A 22,309-nucleotide genomic window follows, 5' to 3' on the forward strand; every position below is an offset into this window, starting at 1 on the left:
CACATACATACAACGGAATATTCTGCAATGATAATGACGAATCCACAAAACACGGGTGAATCTTGAAGAGATAATGTGAGTGAAATAAGTCAAACTCCAAAGTACAAATATTGTATGAGACTGCCATGATAAAATGTCCAGAACAGATTTAGAAACATCATTTGATCATTACCAAGGAAAGAAGGGGAATCACTTACTAGACAGCAAACAGGATGATTCTGGTGAAGAAAAAGCAATATACAACATGGAGGAAGTCGGCGCAATGTGACCAAGGCAAAGGGAGACACTGAGAACATCGTAAGCAGAAAGGACAACGGTGGTAAATGCTATGGGGCTCTAGGGGCTTCATGGGTACAAGTCGGGCTGCTGCCCCAAGGTCAGCCGTAGGCTTTCTATGGGGCAATTCGATCCTGTCCAATAGGGTGCTCTGTGGCAGTTAATTTGGCTTGGGTATGTAAATGCTGTAACATATACAATTCTGGAAGAACAGTAATATTGACCAAACATCTGTGAGTGGTTACCTTCTTAACATGTATACTAGCTAAGTGTGGGAGGGCATCTGAGAGTACACATGCATGCACGTGTAGATATCATTAGGGAAATTGGGCGTATGTATACAAATAGGGGCACTTTTGGGGAAACGTCTTAGACCTATCCAAACACCTCAGAGGACTGAGCTATTGGGTTTGAATGTTAAGGACCGTCGTCTCGAGGGACATCGGGGTTAATTGGCATAACATACCTCATAAAGATAATTTTCTACATCCTCATTTGAAGAGAAGCTACTGGAGTCTGCAAAGCTTGAGACTGGCCATCACAGAAGCCTGGAGCACCAGATGGGCCACCCTGACGCAGGCTGCTGGCTGTATCCTGGGGACTCAGGCTGGGTGTTACGGGGCCTTGGGACACTGAATCCTGGATCTTTACGTCGTACGGCATGCCCCAGAGGCAGAATCAAAGAGATCCCTTGCAGGAATCCCACCTCAGACGCACCTAGAACTTGTGGACTTAAACCGGAAAATACATGTGTCCAAGGAAGCAGAAAACAGCTGTATCAATTTTGGAGAATTGTTGGCAGGTAGACAAATAAGGTCTTGCTACATCAATGCCTCATAGATTGTGCTAAGATCAAATATTGTTCTGGCAAATATGTGATGATCGTTCTGCTATATTTGGTTTTTGTTTGTTCACAGCAGGGCATACCTCAGGTGCTATGGAGTAGGGAATTAGCCTTCAGAAGAAGTGAAATAAGTTTTTCCTTTTTTTGGTAAATGAAACCCAGGAAAGTGGGGGAGGGGGATAGCAATAAAAGGGAGATAATGTCAGAGTACCCAGGAGAAATCCAATGTTTGGGAACTGATTATGGAAGCAATGGTAAAATTCTGCTTGATGAGATTAAGTGGTATGATATTTGGGTTAATTCCAAAGTAAGAATAAATTGAAAGACCACGTCAAACAAACATACATCCAGGACTGGTTTGGGCATACACTAAATCCCAGTTCCAACTTAAAAATAATTAGTTCGTACATCATGGCCATGCTCAATACTCCAATACTCGTCTCCAGGAAAGGAACATGGAGGAGACGGGTGCTATCGCAAAATGTGGTAAAGAAATTAGATGGTGCCACCAATCAGATAAAATAGCATCTGGGGTCTTAAATCTTGTCTCCAAACAAGCAGCGATCTAAGTGAGATGTCAACCAAGTCCACATGGAAGAAGCACACCATCACCAGTCACCAAAGGATTGTGAAGCATATAATCCAAATTGAAGGGAGGGCTCAGTTTCAGAGCCTAAAGCCCAAGAATCTGGTTTGCCAGACGCTACGGATGACATGGGAGCCCGAGATTCATTGGTGGAACTATGCAGGAAATAAGACTCTATCCAGAATCGAGGGACAGGAGGAAAGTGGTCACTAAACGGAGGGCATTGGTGAGTTGAGTATAGAAGGTCAAAGGCAGAAGCCTGCCTGAAAAAGTTAAAACTTGTCAACAGATTCCCCCTAGGATGCACGCTGGACCTGATCTGGTCTCCAAAATCGTATGCATTGGGGATTGTATTGTTTGGCTGGGTTTCTGACTGTGCATATTCAGGGGTATCTTGGGAGTGCAGTATCATTGCAGTCACCCTCTGGAAGCTGCAGTATATGTCTTTTTCATTTTTCAGGTTATGAAAACCAGGACAGATGAACCTATATCGTCAGCAGTAGGATATGAGTTTTGTGGGGGAGGGGGCCACAGATTAGGTAAAGGGAGGCTGTTATCAAGGGGGTCCATACAGAAAAAGATTGTGTGGAAAATGACCGTGGCAGCAAATGTACAATTCTGCTAGATGTGATTGAACTGTGGCCTGGTTTGATAGGTGTATTAATCACAATTAGTTTAGAAAGAAGACGAAAACTGAAGACTCAAGGAAGCAATTAGTAGTCCAGTCCAAAGGACGCACGGCCCACATGAGCCATAATGTGCGACCAGAGAACCAGGTGGTGCCCAGCCACCACAGTTGGCGCTGACTAGGAGCACGGAAGATGATCCTGAGTAAAATGATTAAAAAGTAGGGCAAATTCAAAAACAAAAATAGAAAATACCAGCTTACTGCTCTGAAAGGTATTGGAAGACACCGCAAGGCTAGTGCCCTAAGACAGTGGTTCTCAACCTGTGGGTCCCGACCCCTTTGGGGGGTCTAACGACCCTTTCACAGGGGTTGTCCAATTCACGACAGTAGCAAAATTACAGCTATGGTTATAGTTATGAAGTAGCAATGAAAATAAGTTTTATGGTTGGGGTTCCCCACAACATGAGGAACTGTATTAAAGGGCCCCAGCATTAAGAAGGTTGAGAACCACTGCCCGAAGGCAATCTTCCAACTTGAAACTCAATACGGGGCTATAAAATAAATAACAGCCATGAAGAGCATGCTCTATATTGAGACTAATGGGGCAAAGAAGGATGGAACAGAAAAGCCAGATCAATGGAAAGGAGTACCCAAGGGGAAATTAGGAGATTTCAATTAATGTCACAGAACAATGTGTGTATGAATTAATGCTTAGGAGATTATTTTGCTATGTTAATTTTCACTTAAATTAAAGTGTGTTAAAAATAATTCATTGCCATGTTAAAAAGGTATACAGGCATTCAATGAATTTGCCTTCACTTGGCCATGGGCTTTCAGGACTACAGACTTTAGTTTCTCCATATTATTTGACACTCTACTTAGATAAAAAATAACATTTTTTAAGTATTTATCTTTTTTCTTCTATGATGATCATTTCCTCCCACTTCAATATAAAAGTGTGTTTTTGGCTCCTCTACGTACTCAACTTTATTTTCTGAGTCTCCATTCTGCAACTTCTTCAGCATAGTCAAAAGTACACACCTTGGAGCTCAACTACCTGGGCCGGAACCTCACCCCTGCCACTTATGGACCACGTAACCAGGACCAAGTACCCTCACCACTCTCTCAGCGTCTCACTGTCCTCGTCTAGCAAACAGAGATAACGCAGGTCCTGACACAACCTGTTCACCCTCTGAGGAAAGCCTTATGATCCTTCCTCCCTTTCCTGACCCTTTCTTCTTCTCAAACACCATTCTCTGACTCGCTTTCTAACACCTCATGTTCACTCACTTCCCAGGCTTCAAGACTCTTCAGTAATCATACCGCACTCATTGACTTTCTTCTCTGTTCTTCATCATCTAGCAGTCTACTGACTTTACCTTTCTACGTGCCTTGTAAAGAAAGCCCCATGAGTGGCAGCGTGCCTATCGTGTCTTCAACTACTTCCTGAACCAATAAACATAAAATCTATATTGTCCTGCTGGTCTACACATAGTACACTCAGAGAAGACACTGGTGTCTGCTAGTCAACTGATTAAGGTTAATCAAAATTATTCCATTTCTTATCATTCAAATTCCTATATTTATGTGAACAGCTTATGAATTCTTCCCAAGCTGTTCTCTTTTTAATATGCTTAATTAAGCTAAAGTATTCCAAATATCTCAGTTCATCATTGGTTATAGTTGTTCAACTTATGTTTGTGAATAAATTAATAGCTCTCTGTGGTTTTAATATATAGGGTCAGCAATATATAATTTTATTTTAATGTCAACAGTACACATGAATAATGATTAGTTTCAAACACTGGCCAGTTCCTCCCTAAATTAAATCTAATCAGAGAACAGCAGCATCTCACAGAGCCAGTAAGTTTCCAGCCTGCCATCTGGTCTGATAAGGACATGCAGAAACATTAGTAAGTGGCAACGGCTGAGGACAGGCAGAACTGTCAGTACTTCTGATGGCTTCTTCCACACTGAATGTGCAGCTTTGTTTATCTGCTGAAATAGAAAGGCCTTCCAGGAAGATAATTCCTTGATCTTTCAGCAAATGGTTTTTCTCTTTTCTCCCCTTGGAAATTCCAGACCCAGAAATATTAAACAACCTTCCACCAAATATACTTGTAAGTCTTCCTAAAAATTAATATCCAATCCTCTAGGAATCTTTTGAACCTAGGTAATATTGAACTTTAGACTATGACTTTGCCTCATCATACACTTTATAGGATACTTACCAGAAAATTTTCTCTGTAACACAATTTGTGTCTGAGATCAGATGCAAAACTTTGGCTTTGTTTTCATGTCAGCTTTGACATGAAAGTCCACAAGGCCAATAAATCTTTTTCTTGAGCCTTAAACTAGATTAATCTAGTAGCCTTAACCAAATAGGAAAACAGATACTGGTCAGTAAGAATGGAGAAAATGAACTATTGCAAGTATGTGGGCAAAGGTGATAAGACATTGTCTATTATTCCTGTGCTTCTCCAGAAAGCTCCAGATATGATCTGAATGCCTCTCGGCACAGCCTTTTAATGGTTCCTCTCTGCTTAAAGATAAAATCCAAACTCCTTATATGACCTACAAATCCCTTTGCAATCCCGACCGTGCAGAAATAATCAACCTCATCTCTCCTCACACCCTTCTCTCTACCTGTCTCAACCCGCTGCCGTGAAGTGGAGACCAACTCCTGGCAACTGCATGTCTTGCTGAGCTCCACAGTCCACCCATCCCAGGCAGGGGTGAAAAAAGACGTGGCCAAACAATCCTTTAAAGCGAAAATCTTAAAGAACTTAAAGGTAAAAAAGAAGAAAAATAAATCTGAAATTAGGAAAATAAACGCAACTGCAAAGGAAAGAAAATCAAGTCTATGAGGAGGTACTCTGAAAAAGTGAATTTTGTTTTCAAAGCTAGGTATTTAATTTTTTTACAAAACAACCTTATCACATTCTAAGTATTCTCCATTACACTTAATACATTGGCCAAATCTGCAATTCCATTCTTGGAAACATTTTTCAAGCTCATCTGTTTGGATGGCTGACAGCACCTCCTTGATTATCTTCTTCACCTTCCTACATTAGCAAATTGCTGTCCTTTCATGTCCCTCTTCATTTGCAGAAAGAAAAAGGAGTTGCACAGAGTGAGGCCCGGTGAATAAGGGGCACGGGACAAGACAGACATGCTGTTTTGTTGCCCAAAACTGGCACATTGAGATAGCTCTGTAAGTAGGAGCATTGGCATGGTGGCAAAACCAGTCCCCTTCTGCCACAAATCAGGCCTTTTCTGTTGCACCCTGCTATGCAATCTTTTCAGACCTCTAAATGGAAAGCTTGATTAACAGTCTGATCTGGTGAAATGAACTCCCAATGCACTAGTAGTCAACATTTTCATCCATTCAGGAAGTTGACAGACATCCAGAATGAGGTTTGTCATCAACTGACATTTCATCTTTTTTTTGAAATGAGAAAACAACTCATACACTTGAGTATTTCCCATAACACTGTCCTTATGAGCTGTGCTCAACATCAGAACAGCTTCTGTGTCATTTTTCCCAAGCAGGAAACAAAATTTCACAGCCGTACACTGTTCTCTTAAATCAACCGTCACAAAAAAAAAAAATCCGAGGTTTGAGCTAAATTGCTTTTAAGAAAAAATTCACTGTAACCAAAGAGAGCCTTCCCAGGGGACACCACTGGGTAAACTCGCTCAGAGCGAGTTGCTCCATGCTCTCCTAGCAGGAACAATGCAGACTACACGAGCTGCCCTCTGCCCAGCGCCGTTCCAGCTTTGGTACCCCTCACATTTAGATGAGCACGCGATTGCCATTAAATCATTATTTCCTGATCTAGCCAGCATGTACCCAACAAGACACAGTCGCGCTGCCCGGATAGGGCAAGATATGACAAAATAACGAGGTATAAATTACCAAGGGCACATGAGGGAGGGGGGAAAGGGGAGGGAGGGGAAAAAAAAAGAGGACCTGATGCAAGGGGCTTAAGTGGAGAGCAAATGCTTTGAGAATGATTGGGGCAGGGAATGTATGGATGTGCTTTATACAATTGATGTATGTATATGTATGGATGGTGATAAGAGTTGTATGGGTCCCTAATAAAATGTAAAAAGAGAAAAGAGGAGAAAAAAATGATTAGGGCAGGGACTGTACAGATGTGCTTTATAAAATTGATGTATGTATATGCATGAACTGTGATAAGAATTGTATGAGCCCCTAATAAATTGTTAAAATTTAAAAAAAATTAAAAAAGAAAAAGAAAATGATTAGGGCAAAGAATGTACAGATGTGTTTTATACAATTGATGTATGTATATGTATGGATTGTGATAAGAGTTGTATGAGCCCCTAATAAAATGTTTTTTAATAAAATAAAATAAAATACAAAAAAAGAAGCAGAGGGGCACATTTTCCACCCCAGAGTAATTGGTGGGTTCAAATTGCTGACCATGTTAGTATGTAGCCGAGTACCTAACAGTGGGCAACCAAGACTCTTTTTTAAAACTGATCAGGATTCAAGCGAGGAGAATAATGCAGCTTTCTACTCCCATGAAGATTTACAGTCTCAGAAACCCACAGGAGCTATCTGACTCTGTCCCAAAGAGTCGCTAGGAGTTGGACTCAACTGGATGGCAGTGAGTGAGAGGGAGGACACAAACTATTCTTTAGTCTAGATATGCCGAGACTACACTAGAAGACAAGGGAACTGATGGTCCCCTCTGTAAACACCTGAAATCCTGCTGGAAGACCCCCAGGATCATTTCCCAGTTTGTACAAGGAAGGAGAATAACCTGGTTGTGCGCTATACAATCTAGCACACGCGTTATCGCGTTATCATATCTAAACACACCATAAACATGAATGCTCTACACTAATTGAACTCTTCTGTTTTGTACGTTTGATTTTCAATTCAAGCTCTTTCCCTTAGTTTCTATTCTGCTCCTCAATATATATGCTTCTAAGCCTTAAGGCTGTTGATAAATTGTGGATTATATAACAAAACCCATTATCGTTCATCACTGAAGCCACCATCAGCCGAGGCCCGCCACCAGGGGATGGCGATTTGCGGAGGCACACTCCATTACACCGATATCCCGATGGAAACCTTGGGGCTTGATGCTTGTGTCAGCGCCTCCATTAACGAAATGTTGCCTGCTTACTCCTCCCCTGTTCTGCAAATATGTCCCTCTAGTCTACCATTCCGACAGTTCTCATCCTCTGACTCCTCTTCCTTTCTGTGCCCACTGAAAACAGCTTGTTCACCTACCCTCAAAGACAGACAGGGGTGGGCACATTCCCAGCTCCCTCAATTGCTGCTTTATGCTATTCCTCTTCTACTTCATGGAAAACCTTCTCTCTTATTGGATGGAGTTCACGGCATTCACAAATCCTTTCTGCGCCAGCCCCCTGGCCGTGCATTTCTTCAAGGAGCTGAAGTCTAGCTTACAGATTTCTTATCAATGCCTTCTCAATAATACTGTCTGTTCTAATCTGACCTCTCCATGTACACTCCAGAACTCTTATCTTCATTGCCCCAATTCACCCAATTTGCAGTAGAACTTAAAATCCCTCCAGCTTACTTAGAAATCTGCTTACCTTACCTAGAAAATTCTCTATAACAATCTTCCTACCTTATCCACTTCATCTCTCTATTTCATGAAACTACAGTTTAGTCTCATGTTGACTTATATTCTTCAATCCCACCCAATCCACTTTTCACTTATGTCCCTATAGGCTCCCACTGAAGGTTGGCTTCCCTCTTTATCGTTCTTGACATTAGGACTAATTATTTCTACAACACTAATATGTTGTACTAGAAATCTTGTCCTCTAGACAACTGGCTCTGTATGTCTTGTGAATCCCCAAGGTTGAAAATCTGCATCTCCTCTCTCTCTATTTCTGGGTTAATAAAACTTGCAAATAGGCACAAGAGTGTGCTGGGTATTTCTCTCAGAAAGATGAGTTGTTAAGCATTAGGTGACCCGTGACTGCTATCTGAAAATGTCTTATAAATACAGCTCTCCCATTATCTAAATCATTTTAACTATGCTATGCATGAATACATTTTCCTACCCCTTCAAGGATAAGGGATACTTTTGAAGTCACGTTACTGTTTACACTGATGTTCCAATCAGTCTTGATCCATCGTGACCGTGCGTACAACAAAACAACACTGCCCAGTCCTGTGCCGACCTCACAGTTGCTCGTGTGTCTACACCTACTGTTGTAGCCACTGTGTCCGTCCACCTGCCCCTCCACTCAAACAAGCATGGGGCACCTTTCCAAGAACTGAGCTCTCCTGACAGCACGTCCAAAGTATGGGACTTCTCTCCGTCCTTGCCTCTAAGGGGCATTCTGGCTGTAATTCTTCCAAAACAAATCTATCTGTTTCTTTGGAAGCTCATGGTATTTTAAATATTCCTTGACAACACCACAATTCAAATGCACAGATTCTTCTTCAGTTTTCCTTTTTCAATGTCCAATTTTCACATGCATAGAAGTCGATTAAAAATCCCAATGCTTGGTTCTGGAGCACCTTCGTCACCAGAGTAACATCTTTGCTTTTCACCAATTTAAAGAGGTCTCGTGCAGCAGAGTTACTGACCACAATGCATTTCTGCTGGCTGCTTCCATAAACATCGATTGCGGAGTCGACCAACATGAAATCCTTGACAATTCGATCTTTCCTCTACTTATCAGGATGTTGCCTATTGCTCCAGTGGGAAGGTTTCGGTTGTCTTTACATCGAGTTGTGATCCAGACTGAAGGGGACAATCCATGATCTTCATCAGCAAGTGCTTCAGGTTCCCCTCCCTTTCAGCCAGCAAGGTGTGTGTCATCTGCAAGTCACAAGTCGCTAACAAGCCTTCCTCCAATGGTGATACCGCATTCTTCCTCAGCGTCTCCGTTCTTCTCCTTGGCATGCAGACTGAAAAGGTACGATGGGAGGATACAACCTTGGGGCACAACTTTCTTGATGTCAAAGCATGCAGTGTGCCCCTGTTCGTGGTCCCATGTGCTATGATCCACACAGCCAAACACTTTTGCACAGTCAACAAAACACAAGTAAACATCTTTGTGGTGTTTTCTGATTTCAGGCAAGATCCATTGACATCAGCAATGATAACCCTGGCGCTAAATCCTCTTGACAGAATTTCCAGAATTCCTGACAGAATTCCAGACAGAACTTATGGAATTCCTGGAATTTCTGGAACTCTCTGTCAATGTCCTGCTGCAACACTGTTGAATGATCTTCAACAAAATTTCACATGTAGGTGATATCAATTTTATTGCTGTATAATTTTCACATTCTGTTGGGTCTCAGTTCTTAAGAATGGGTAGAAAGATGGATTGATTCCAGTTAGTTTGCCAAGAAGCTGTCTTCCAAAATTCTCAGCATAAAGGACTAAGTGCTTCCTGTTCTTCATCAGCTTGTTGAAACATTCCAATTGGTACTCCATCAATTCCTGAAGTCTTTCAGTGCTTTCTGTGTAGCTTAAACTTCTTCCTTCAGTACCACTGGTTCTTGCTTATATACTACCTCTTGACATGATTCACTATTGACGAGTTATTTTTGGTAAAGGATTCTGCATATTATTTCCATCTTCTTTTGATGCTTCCTGCAACGTGCTGTATTTTGTCAATGGAATCTTTCAACATGACAAGTTGAGGCTTGAATTTTTCTTTAGTTATTTCAGTCTAAGATATGCTGAGGGTGTCTTTCTTTTCGGATTTCATATTTCATATTTTCTTCTCAAGTTGTCTCCTGAAAAATTCTATTTAGTTATTATACTTCTTCATTTCTTCCATTTGCTTTAGTTACTCTACAAATAGAGCAAATTTGTATGTCTCTCCAGACATCCACTTTGATTTTTTTTTTCCAGCACACCTTTAATCAAGTTGTTTGCATTTTTAAGTTTGTTATGTTTCTACTACTTTGTTATTTTTTAACTCTCACCTGTTCTAGTCATTTAAGTAATCATTTGCTTTAAACGCAATGAGTCAGGGGAAGAGCAAGAATCTTATTCTTTCATTAAAATATACCTAAGAACCTCGTACTACCAGACACTTATTTATGGTAGATTATATTCCCCGCACGTGGTCGAGTGTTGTTTAACACATTTACTCATAGGCACCTAGGAGCCCTGGTGGCATGGTACTCACTCATTGGTCTGCTAAACACTAGGTCAACGGTTCGAATCAGTGCTCTGAGGAGACAGACAGACAGGGCTTTCTACTCTGGTACACAGTTACAGTCTCATGAACTCATGAACTCACAGGAGCAGTTCTACTCTGTCTACTCTGTCCTGCAGGGTCTCTGTGAGTCAGACTTGAGTCTCTGGAAGTGAATGAGTCATGGGCACCTGATGCAATACTGTGAGTATGGTATCATTATGGATTTATTATTGTTATTATTCCCAAGTCAGGGGATATATATGGGCTCTACCAAGCCTTGCTGCCTGAACTCAAATCCCTGCTTTGTCGGTTCATCATGTAATCACAGTCAAGATACCTGACTTCCCGATGCTCCCCTTTTCCCATCTGTCAAACTCGGGATATCAGCTCCTACCCTACAGGGCTGCTGTGGGGTTGATAGAACTTAGATAGAGGTCATCAGGTTCAGAAATATTGGCTTAGCTAAATTAAACAACTTCACCAAACCATAAAGTTTTGGAGGAACTGGTGCAATTCGCACCTGTTCTGTTGGATTCTTAAGCACAAACTCTAAACAAGTGAAGGAAAGTTTTTTAAGGCACTAATAAGTAGAATACTGACCAATCTAAAAGGCATCAAAGGCACTCGGGTTTGAAGACTAACTAGCCGTGTTTTCTCCCCCTTCACCACTAGAGACATCTCCAGGGGCAATAACTCTAGGAAAAGCCACTGGAATGACCATGCCTTGATCCTCAAACTGCAGCTCCCGGCGGCGGGGCACTCTTGGCAGCGTGTACCATGCCAACCACCCCTCCAGCCTCTCCGGCCTTGAGCTGTACTAGGCAGGGCTGTGAACTTGACGTTCTACTTTTAGAAAACTTTACGCAGCCAAAGCCCATCTTCTGCCAAGCGTTTGCCAGGGGACGAAGAGTCAGACAGGGTGGACCTGGTAAGAAGAATTTGCCAATACCTTAACGGAGAGGCTCTGCTATGTTGGCCTTAAGCGCTCAGTCATTTTCTTTAGAGGATAACTTGTTAGCCTTTTACTGTCAATCTGGCATCGCTCAAATTACACATTCCCCTTAGAAAAGCAGCAGCACTGGGAGTGGGAATCTATTCTAAGGCCCAGCAAGCTTACCCCAGGAGAAGGTCCCAACTATGCAAGGGGGGCGGAATTCCCTGTTTGGCACTGAGTGAGTGAGTGAGTTTGCGGAGCGGACGGGCTTTGGGGACGGGCTTTGGGGAGTAGAGGGTTTGGGCTGGTGACTTTACGCCGCCACCCCTTGCTTCCCAGAGGGAATGGGACCGAGTCTGGGGGGTGGGTGGCAGGCAGCCCAGAGGGTCCTGAGGGTCCCGCGCCGCGGGGCCCCGCCCCTCCCTACCTTCTCTCCCCGTGGAGCACGTAGGAGCTGCGGAAGAAGCCCAGGAGCTCGTTTTCAATGAGGGCATTGTAGACGATCTTCAGGTTGTAATTCCTCTGGGCGTCCAAGGTCCGGTTCAGCACCACCACCAAGACCTGGGTCTGTGGGTAGAGGAAAAAGCCGGCCACGGGCACGGCCCCAGCCACGCGGTCCTCGGCCACCTGCACCTTCTCGACGGCCACCCGGGAGGCGTGCAGCACGACGTAGCGGGTGGCGTTCCGGCACGCTATCTCCACGTTCACCTCGCCGGCGAAGGTGAAGTTCTCCATGAAGGCGGTGAGCATCAGATTGTAGTGCAGCGGCTTGAGGTGGCCCGACAAGCGCAACTGGGTCCAGGGGCGCCGCGGCTCGCGCTCCTCCTCCGATGGTGGCCGGGCGGACGGGGTCGCCGGCGTCGCCTGGCCGGCCGCTTCGGACGGCGCCGAGCCCTCGCCCGCGGGGTGGTTGCGCGGGGCGGCTCCCGGGAGGCTGGCGTTGCGGTCACGCGCGGGGGAGCCCGCGGGGCCGCCGTCGGCGCCGGGCGCGCCGCACTCGTCGAACCGCAAGCTGAGCAGCACGGCGAGCATGGTGACGGCGAGCAGCGCCACGAGGGACACGGCGAAGGCCAGCACGAGCCGTTTGTGCACCGTGATGTGGCGCTCCGTGGTGCGGGGTCGCACGCCCACCGAGTCCGCCCACGGGTCCGAGGGCCCCCTGCCGCCCGGCCGGGGCGCGGCGGCGGCGGCCTCCCCCATGGTGGCCTGCGAGGGTGAGCGGCTCTCCGCGGCCCCCTCCTCTGCCCTCTTCTTCTTCCTCCTCTTCTTTTTCTTCTTCTTCTTTTCCTTCTCCTCCTCCTGCTCCCCCCGCTCGCCGTCCAGGGCCATCACGCCGCCTCCTCCCCCGCCCTCCCCAGCACCTCCCGCGGGCGGGCGCCCCGAGCCCCCTCCGGCGCGGGCATCCGGCAGCGCACGCGGGCCCGCGGCGCGACGCCGCCTGGCAGCCGGGAGCCTCCGGCCCGCGCTCTCGCAGGACGGGCGCCGGCCCGGGGCGCGGGCCGCCCCGACTGCCCCCGGGAGCCCCGCCTCCCCCCGGGCCGGGCCGCCCGGGGCGGGCTCGCGGACGCGCCCAACTTGGAAGGCGCCGCCGCCGGCCGCCGGCGCGCTACTTCCTGGGCGGGGTCCGGGCGCCCCCTGCGCGCCCGCCGCTCCCGCCGGGCCCTCCCCTGCGCCGCGCTCTCCGCGGGAGCCCGTCCGCCGGCCCCGGGCTGCGCGCCACTGCGAGGCGGACGCCGAGCGAGGGTCCCGCGGGGGGAAGTTAGGGCTCCCGCTTTCGCCCCCCACTCCGGTGTCGCCGGGGCGTTCAGTGCTCCTCCGGGTGGGCTGCGCTGGCGGCGGCGGCGGCGGCCCCGGGGCGCCCCAGACCAGCACCCCGCAGAAGGGCCCGAGAGGATGGCCAGGAGGGACCGACTGGAGCGCCGGCGCCGGAGGAAGTCCGGGAGCTTCGGAGCCCTTCCGGGAATCTGCCCTGGAGACTCCTTCTTCGCCACCCTGGACACTTTAAGCCGCGGTGGCGGCCAACGTCTCCAGCTTGCCAACCGGACAGCCAACCGCCCTCCCTGGTTTGGATGTGGCTCTGCCCTCCGCAGATGGCAAGTAAGCGCTGAGCGCCCGGCCGGGCCACCCCCTGCAGGTAGCTGGAGCTTCGGGCTGGCTTGGTATCCCCGTGGGGAGAGCTGGAGTGAGTGAGTGTGTGTGTGTGTGTGCGCGCGCGCGCGCGTGTGTGTGTGTGTGTGTGTGTGTGCGCGCACACAGGCTCGGGTCTATATTGCCAAAGCTACTCTAGCTGCCTTCAGGGACTGAACACCTATTACCCCCCCCACCCCACCCGTACATCCCCCCCTCCCCTAGAAAGGCAAAGGAGGCGAGAGCGCTCGGCGGCAGGGAAGGCAGGAGAGGGGAGCGGCTGAAAGGCAGAGGCAGGCACGGGAGATTAGAGAGCTTTTCCCCGCTCTGTCACAGCAGACACCCACCGCCACAGAGGGGGTTGCTGAGCCGCCTGCAAGAACTACATTGTAAATCTTCAGCGAAACAAGCCCCGCAGCCACTCCTCTCCCGGAATCTCGAGCCCCACCGCGCTGTCCAAGGATCTGTATTGCCTTTGGCGGTGAACCCCCTGGAGGAAAAGAAGATCCTGTTGGGGAGATTTGGCCTGTCTCAGATTTCACATCAGGCTCACCAGAGGATTTGGAGAGCTGTATGTAAATTGAGATAAATTCTCCATAGACTGTCGACATATATTATACAGTATGATGTGTGCAGGTGTGCAGTACTAAATTGTGGTTAGCAAGGAAGCATTGGAGTCCTCTGGCTGTACAAGCTAGAGAGAGAATTTCCCTCCCGTATCTTTAGAGTTGAGAAATGATAAAAACATAATACCTAAACATAACATCCAGGACCATATACTTGAGACAGAACAACAGGGTTCAGAGCCCCAATACTTCAGACTTGCTGGAGGAGTAAACAAAGCAATGCTATAATTGGTCGGCATTTTTTCCCCGCTTCACCCAGTCAAGATGACTCTTGTGCAGTTTTTCGGTGTTATCTTGAAGATTGTTACAAAAATGTGTTTGGAAATAAACTTTGTTAAGAATGGTTATAATAGGCCAATATTTATCAAGGCACGGAGCGGCGTTGGCTGGCTGTGGACACATGTCTGCACGGGGAAGTTCTGAACGGTGGTGCAGAGTTTCTATGAGTGTGCATGGGCTGTGCAGGAATAGCTCGAATTGGAAGAATATTCAGAGGACAGCCCCAATAAAATTAACATCCAGGAGGCAGGGGACTGGTGTTTAATAAAGCGAAGTGTTACTGGCTTTAGAGTCCATAAAAATAGTTTTCACAATATAAAGAGAATGAGAGAATTCCTCTTATATGTGTCTTTCAAGTCTTCAAATCCTCAAGGCATTTAAAATGAATCGATATTTATAATTAAATATAAAGTGTACTGATTATGTTCAAAATTATTTTCCTTACAAAAAGCAACATGTAGTGCTACTACAGAGCTGAAAAGGTACGATGACCTTAAAATATGACCAAAAGACAAGAGATCAAGTACACATCAACTTTGTCCTAACAACAATTATAGAAATGCAACCCATCGTGCTAAATCTCTTTTCCATTTTTCCCAGATGGAATACATGCCCAGTGCTATACATTCTAAATGTCCATTTAAGCTGCTTGAAAATGATGAAGAGAAAATGTTCTAGGGTGGCTTTTTAAAAGCATGTTGTATGTGGGCCGTTAGCAAAACCAAGGGAAAATGCCACATTCTGTTCAAGTTACTTTTTTCTGCTCTGTTTTTACATCGCTGTGCTCTTGCTGCCCATATGTATCTGGCTAAATGCATTGGAAGAAGCAAGGCGCAGCGTTACCTATTTTGCTTTCATAGCATCACACAGCAGGGGAACGGAATGGTGGGACCCTTCTCAGATCACCTGACCTCAGGTTTTAATCTGCCAATTCAGGTTATTGATCTGAAGTCCATGGATTCATCACACGTTGATGATCAGAAAGGTCTGGAACCATTCGCTGGGGTCTGACAGCCGCCACCTAATGAAGAAGTTTACACACTCAGTATTGCTCTGAAGTGCTAGTCGTCATGAAAAGATGGGGCACATTTCCGTTCTTTATGCCTTTTCAATATGTTCATGTTCTTTTCAGTGCTACAACAAGGAAACTCTCAGATATTTTGAGATAAAGAATATATATGTACCAATTAGTAAAGGCTTTACTAAATGTGACTGAATTAATAAATGATTTTTTTGAAATTCAAGTAGACTGGACATGACCTCTTAATGCACTGATTCCCCAAATGTAGCCTCACTCAATAAATTGACTATCAAGGTCAAGTGTATGGATATTTCTGCCTTTCATATCAATGTTATAAAAGCATCCTAGTGAGGTTTTGTTTGATTTTATGGTGTTGTGTTTTCTGAAAGTGTTTTAGCACCCTCACCCTCAGAAGCAGGGTCTTTGGAAAAATAGTAATATCTTCTTAGAACCTGCTATTTCTATCCTGTGTTTCTGTTAGATTGTATGTCCAACAAAAATATCAAGAAATAATACCCTGATATTTCTACCAAGGAATATTGGTGTTATGGGCCTTCTGTGTTGTGAGTCACTGGGATAAAGACACTTTTGACTGGGCCAGTTCTGGAGCCATGCATTTCCCTAGGGAAATATCGAGCTTTCCAAGTACATGATGTTTTTTCTCAGAAACACATTTATTTGTTTGAATAATATTATGATTTTTCCAGTGAAGTCAATTTTGTGGCCCTAGTTGACTTGTAAAAATGGAAACAGTCTGAATATTTAATATTCATGAGTCCAAAGAGAAGTTATTTTTAATTAAATTTATACTTCACCTTGTCCCTGTAAATGATCAAAATGAACTGCCTTTCGTGAATGTGCTGGCTTCAGAGCAGAGACTTTATGCTTTAATTGTTTACACCTGAGCTCTTTTTGCTCTCCTTTGGAAACTGGTTTGTATGGTGAGGTGCAATTTAAGTGCCCTTGGATTCTCGGCCCCTTCAAGTGCGATTACTGCTTCTCATCCAGAAGCAGCTGTTGCTCAGGAGAAAGAGCTAGATAGAGCCCGAGTCAGTCCCAGCTGCTTACACAACCTAAGTCCAGTGACTGAATGAGCTCAGTTTTGGGGGTGACTGACTGTGGAGAAGTGGGACTAGGCAAACGCTACTAGTTCTTAACTTTTATGAAAGACTTAGAAACTGATATATTACCCTCTCTGCTTTCAATAGATTTCTCAATTATCTCCATTGAGAAATTTTTAATTTTTACCTTTTTAATGGGTAAAGAGACACTATAAAATGTTTAATAGCAAATATGATATGGATTGAATTAAAAGGTGGAAACCCTCATCCTTGTATCGAAATGTGACCCTGTTTGGAAATGAGGTTTGTCACTTAGGAATGAGAGAGGACTCTGATTCCATCTGAGAGACGGTTTCTAAAAGAGGAGAGCAGGCGAGAGGATAAAGTCACTCGAGGAAGAGGGCCGCCATGTAAAGATGCATTTCAAAGCCCAGTCACTGAGAAGCGCCCAGAGCCTGCGGAAACTGGAAGAGGAAAGGAAAGATCTTGCTCTAGAGCTGAGGGAGCATGGTTCTTCCAATACCCTGGATTTGAACTCCTAACCTCCACAACTAACTTCAAGACAATCTCTGTTCTTTAAGCCATCTATGTAATGGAGCAGTGGAGCAGAGAGGAAGGATCAAACCTTCCCCACACTGGCAGTCAAACAGGGTCGATGCGTGTGCTGTGAGGGCTGAGGTCCTGCAGACCACACGCAATTGGGGACCATGCTGACATGAATATGGAGAAGCTGGTTACCGCCATGTGACAACAGAAAAATGAAAACACAAATTTGTTTGAATAATATTATGATTTTTCCGTGAAGTCAATTTTGTGGCCCTAGTTGACTTGTAAAAATGGAAACAGTCTGAATATTTAATATTCATGAGTCCAAAGAGAAGTTGTTTTTAATTAAATTTATACTTCACCTTGTCCCTGTAAATGATCAAAATGAACTGCCTTTCGTGAAATTGCGATGAAATTTTTATTTTGGAAAAATTCATATTATTGTCTGGTTTATTAATCTTTTCATATTGCACAACTTGTTGATTTCACATGTGGCGCCACTGCACCTGTCAGCAGTGGTGAGGGATTTCCACAAGAACGACCCTGGTGGGTAGAACGTTCCTCACCATCTTGAGGATGGAAAGAGAATTGGTTAAAATTAGCCCTAATATGGAAACATGGAAATGTCCATGATGTGAGTAGTTTGTCACTATAGATAAGGCCTTTGATTTAACTGGGAGTTGTCTGACTTCTGTTTGTTTTTAAAGATCTATGTGAATAGAAATTACATCTAAATGTCATTGTCTTTTGTTCCTCACATAAACATTGGTGAAACTATGGAATTGTCCCTTAATCCCTTAATGCATTAATATGTTTACTTGTTGTAGGCCATTGAATCAATCTCAAGTCAAGTCAAAGCAACTCCATGGAGCCAAGTAGAACACGTGGTCGGGGTCCCTAAGCTATAATCTCTGGGGAAGCAAATCTGATTGCCATGTCTTTTGTGGAGCAGAAGGTAGGTTTGAACTTTTCAAATAACTTTCAAGCTGTCATTACCCCACCCCCACTAGCATTGCTATAGAATTATTGAAAGTCTTCTGATTATTCTTACATCAAAACAAGGTTAAGTCTAAGCAGAAAATAGATGGGAAATGTAAGGAAAAATCTGACCAAATATCCAGGGTTTTTCCCAATCAAGCATTGAAAACTATACGCACAGAAGAGATAACTGGGATCTCTGGAAAGTTATGTTTCCACCAAGGTGGGGTGTTGGGGGGTCCTAATCAAGGAGGCCTGGTGGCACAACAATTAAATGCTTCACTGCTAACAGCAAGCTCTTTGGTTCAAACCCATCCAGTAACACCACAGAAGAAAAGACCTAGGAATCTGCTCCAGTAATGCATCCGGCCTAGCAAGCCCTATCGGGCAGTTCTGCTCTGGCTTACAGGATCACTATGAGTTGGAATCAACTCAGTAACACACACAGTTGGCTATAGTCCCCGGGTAGTGCAGTTACAGATACAGCTGCTAACCAAATCACTGACAGCGAATCCTCCAGAGGCATAGCAGAAGAAAGGCCTGTTAATGTATACTACCCCCTCCACCACCACCATCCCCCCAAAAAAACATTGATGAAGCACTGTGGAGCTCAGTTCCACTCTGACACTGGATCAATGACAACTTAAAACTTCAGTGTTTGCTCTGGGTTCTTTGTTTTATAAGCTCAGGAGGCAAACTCTATAAAAAGGCAAAGTATGTACTGTGGAAATCTTATATATTTATAAAGCTTGCAAGCATAATAGGCACCAGATTTTACACACAGAACAGAAATTGGGTCATTTTCTAGGGATACATTATGTTGAACTAGTCTGAACTAACTAGTCTACTAGCTGAAGAAAGGAAAACTATAAGATACCAACATATTTTTGTCATGAACTTAAGTTGTTCAAATACATAACTATGACAAGAATTAATTATGTAAGAATTAGGTAATGGTAAAGGTTTATCGAGGACTTTCTCAAGCTGAAAGAACATTTCAGGCCTCCAACTGCAATGTTGAAAGATTGAATGGACAAAAATTCAACAAAACAAAGTAACAAAATAATAAGGAAGGAATCGAGAGCCAAAAAAACTGATCAACCAATGTTCAGTTCACGCCAGGAGAGAACAGCTGATCAAGAACTGACAGTACTGAAAAAAGAAGTCCAAGTTACACTGAAGGCATCAGCGAAAACAAGGCTCTGGGAATTGTGCAGTTAACAGATAGCAATTGAGCTGTTTTGTCAAACAGATAATACTGTAAGCACACATTCACCTACAGCAAGAAATGGGAAAGAGAGACACCTGCTCCACTGACTGGGAAAGACTCACATCTGTGCCAGTTCCCAAGAAAGGTAATTCGGCTCACTCTGGCAACTATCCACCAATATATTAGTACAAGTAAGCTTTCACTGGAAATATCCTTAAGTGGGCATAGCAGTACATTGACAGACAACTGCCAGAGATTCAAGCTAGATTTAGAGAAAGGTGGAGAATGATGGATATTATGGCTGATGGCAGATGGAGCTTACAGAAAAGCAGAAAATACAAATAAGAAGTCAACCTGTGTTTTATTGATTACACAAAGGCATTCAACTGTGTGGATCATAACAAATTATGGATAACTTTGCGAAGAATGGAAATTCCAAAAGACTTCATATTGCTCCTATTGAGCCTGTGTGCAGACAAAGAGGCTGTACCAGAACAAGAGGATAGCGCATCGTTTAAAATCAGGACTAAGTTACTGGAAGGGCTGTATGCTTTCATCATCCTTACTCCATCTGTGTGCTCAGCCAGTAACCTGAGAAACTGAACTCAGGATTACAGGAAGGCACGTTAACAGCCTGCTATGTGCAGATCATGTACCCTAGCTGGTTAAAAGTAAAGAAGATTGAAAGCACGTACTGATGACTAACAAAGAACGCAGCCTTCAATGTGGATTTCCCTTCGGCATCAAGAAAACACAGGCCCTCGCAGCATAAGCAACACCATGATAAAGAGAGCAGTATGGGAGTGCCAACGATCTCATTTTCACTGAGTGCACCGTCAATGTCCACGGAAGCAGCAGGCAGGGAGCCAAACGACATACCGAACTGGGAATAGCTGTTGCAAAAGACCTATGAAAGGTGTTCAAAAGGCGGGTTCCTCTTTGATGACTAAGGGGAGCCTGACCACAGCCATGGTATTTTCAGTCCCTTGTGGTCAATGAATAAAGAAAACCGAAGGAAAATTGTTACCTTTGATTGCGGTCTTGGTGAAGATCATACTGTGGCCTATAAGAAGAAGCACACCGGTCCTGGAAGAAGTGCAGCCAGAAGGCTCCCTAGAGGCAAGCATGGTGAAATGTCACCTGACGCACATTGGACATGGTATCAGGAGAGACCCGATCAATGGTAACTTCGAACTTCAGTGTAAACTAGAGAGGCAGCAAGACAATGGGAAGAACCTCAGATAAAGCGGCGCCCCAGCCGCAGCACTAATGTGAAACAGAGCAATGCTGTGAGGTGGTGCGGCATTGCTGTACATGCAGTCCCTGTGTGTCAGAACCAGCTCCGCAACTAACAACACCGAGAACTTGCCACGTGCCCTATGGTTGTTGAGCGACTTTAGAATATCTCATTTATCGTGAAAATGACCCCAACAGGATCATTGCTACCATGATCCCTATTTGAAAAAAATGAGACTGAAAGAAATTAATGTGCCTAAACTAATTTAATTAGTTGGTGACTGTCTTAGGTTTCTAAGGCTCAGATCACATCATAAACTGTGGTTAACATATTAGTACAGAAATGTTATCCCATAATTTTAGAAGCTAGAAGTCTAATTCAATGTGTAGACCAGGCCATAGCCCTTCCCCCCCACTCCAAGTCTCTAAGACAGTGGTTCTCAACCTTCCTAAGGCTGCGACCTTTTAATACAGTCCCTCACATGTGACCCCCTCCCAACCACATAATTATTTCTGTTGCTACTTCATGGTTGTAATGTTGATACTGTTACGAACCAGGCAACCCCTTTGAAAGGGCCCTTTGATCCCCAAAAAGGTCACGACCCACAGGTTGCGAACTGCTACTCTTAAGATCTTTTGTTAAGAACCATATGGTCATATCGTTTGATGCAGAAAAGGCATTTGACAACATCCACCCCTTATTCCTGATGAAAACAATCAACAAAATGGGAATTAGATGGGAAATTTCTCAACACAATTAAGGCCATAGATTATAAACCAAAGGCCACTCTCTTCGTCAATGTAGGAAAGCGGCAAAGATCCCCGCCTAGTGAGTGGGAATCGGACAGAGACTCATCACTCTTATTATTCAACCTTGTGCTGGAATGATTAGCCAGAGCTATTGGACAGTCAAAGGAAATCAAAGAATGTGGATTGGCAAGGAAGAAGTCAAAGTCTCACTACTTGAAGATTATATGATTTTATACATAGAAAATCCCCCAAACATTCAGAAAATTGTTAGAAACAATCTGAGGAGACTCAGCAACGTGGCAGGATACAAGATTAACATACACATAATCTGATCCCTGTGTGCTAATGAGAGCAATACGGGAAGAATATGAGAAAAAGGAATCAAGTAAACAATACTAGTTACAATATCCACACAAACAATGAGACGTACTTAGGAATAAAGGATAAGCCTCACCAGAAAAACCTAGGACGTGTACAGCGAAACTATGCTTCTACAAGAAGCCGAAAGAGAACCACTTAAAGAATATTTATGAATACAATTGCAATTCAGATCCGGACTCCACATGCGTTCTTTAACGACATGAAGAAGACACTACTAACTTCATGTGGTAAGGAAAGATACCCAGGAGGTATAAAAATAAATAATACTTAAGAAAAGCAAAGGAGGAGGCTTCGCCCTTCTGGACCTCACAACCCATTGTACAGCCACATTATCGAAAACGTCCTGGTACTGGCACAATGACACTGGTACATAGACTAGTTGAACCAAATCGAGATGCCAGAAATAAATCCTTCCACCTAAAGAAAATTTATCTTCAAAAAAGGTCCTAAAACCATCAAATGGCATTAGATAAATTAGATTTCCATTTTGTAGAAGAATGAAACAAGACCTGTCACCCCATGAACAGAAACATACTTAAGATGGATCAAAGACCTAAAAGTAAAACCCAGAGCCATAAAGTCATCGGTAAGAAATCAAGCTGAGAATAAAAATTCCATAGGACCTGGTAATCTCGCTGCTGGGTGTAA

The 22,309-nt window shown here is 44.5% G+C and overlaps 1 protein-coding gene across 1 annotated transcript in view; it reads right to left on the reverse strand.

The window, feature by feature from the left end:
• Nucleotides 1–20,171, reverse strand: part of LOC142436724 (uncharacterized) — a 125,909-nt gene extending 105,738 nt beyond the window's left edge. The window contains exons 1-2 of the mRNA XM_075540207.1: nt 20,106–20,171; nt 11,874–13,438 (exon numbers count right to left, since the gene is read on the reverse strand). Coding sequence (XP_075396322.1) covers nt 11,874–13,438; nt 20,106–20,171 — 1,631 coding nt within the window. The remainder of the gene's footprint in view (nt 1–11,873; nt 13,439–20,105) is intronic.
• Nucleotides 20,172–22,309: the final 2,138 nt, after the last annotated feature.

Source organism: Tenrec ecaudatus, unplaced genomic scaffold (assembly GCF_050624435.1).
Source record: "Tenrec ecaudatus isolate mTenEca1 unplaced genomic scaffold, mTenEca1.hap1 Scaffold_55, whole genome shotgun sequence".
In the NCBI taxonomy this organism is placed as follows: domain Eukaryota; kingdom Metazoa; phylum Chordata; class Mammalia; order Afrosoricida; family Tenrecidae; genus Tenrec; species Tenrec ecaudatus.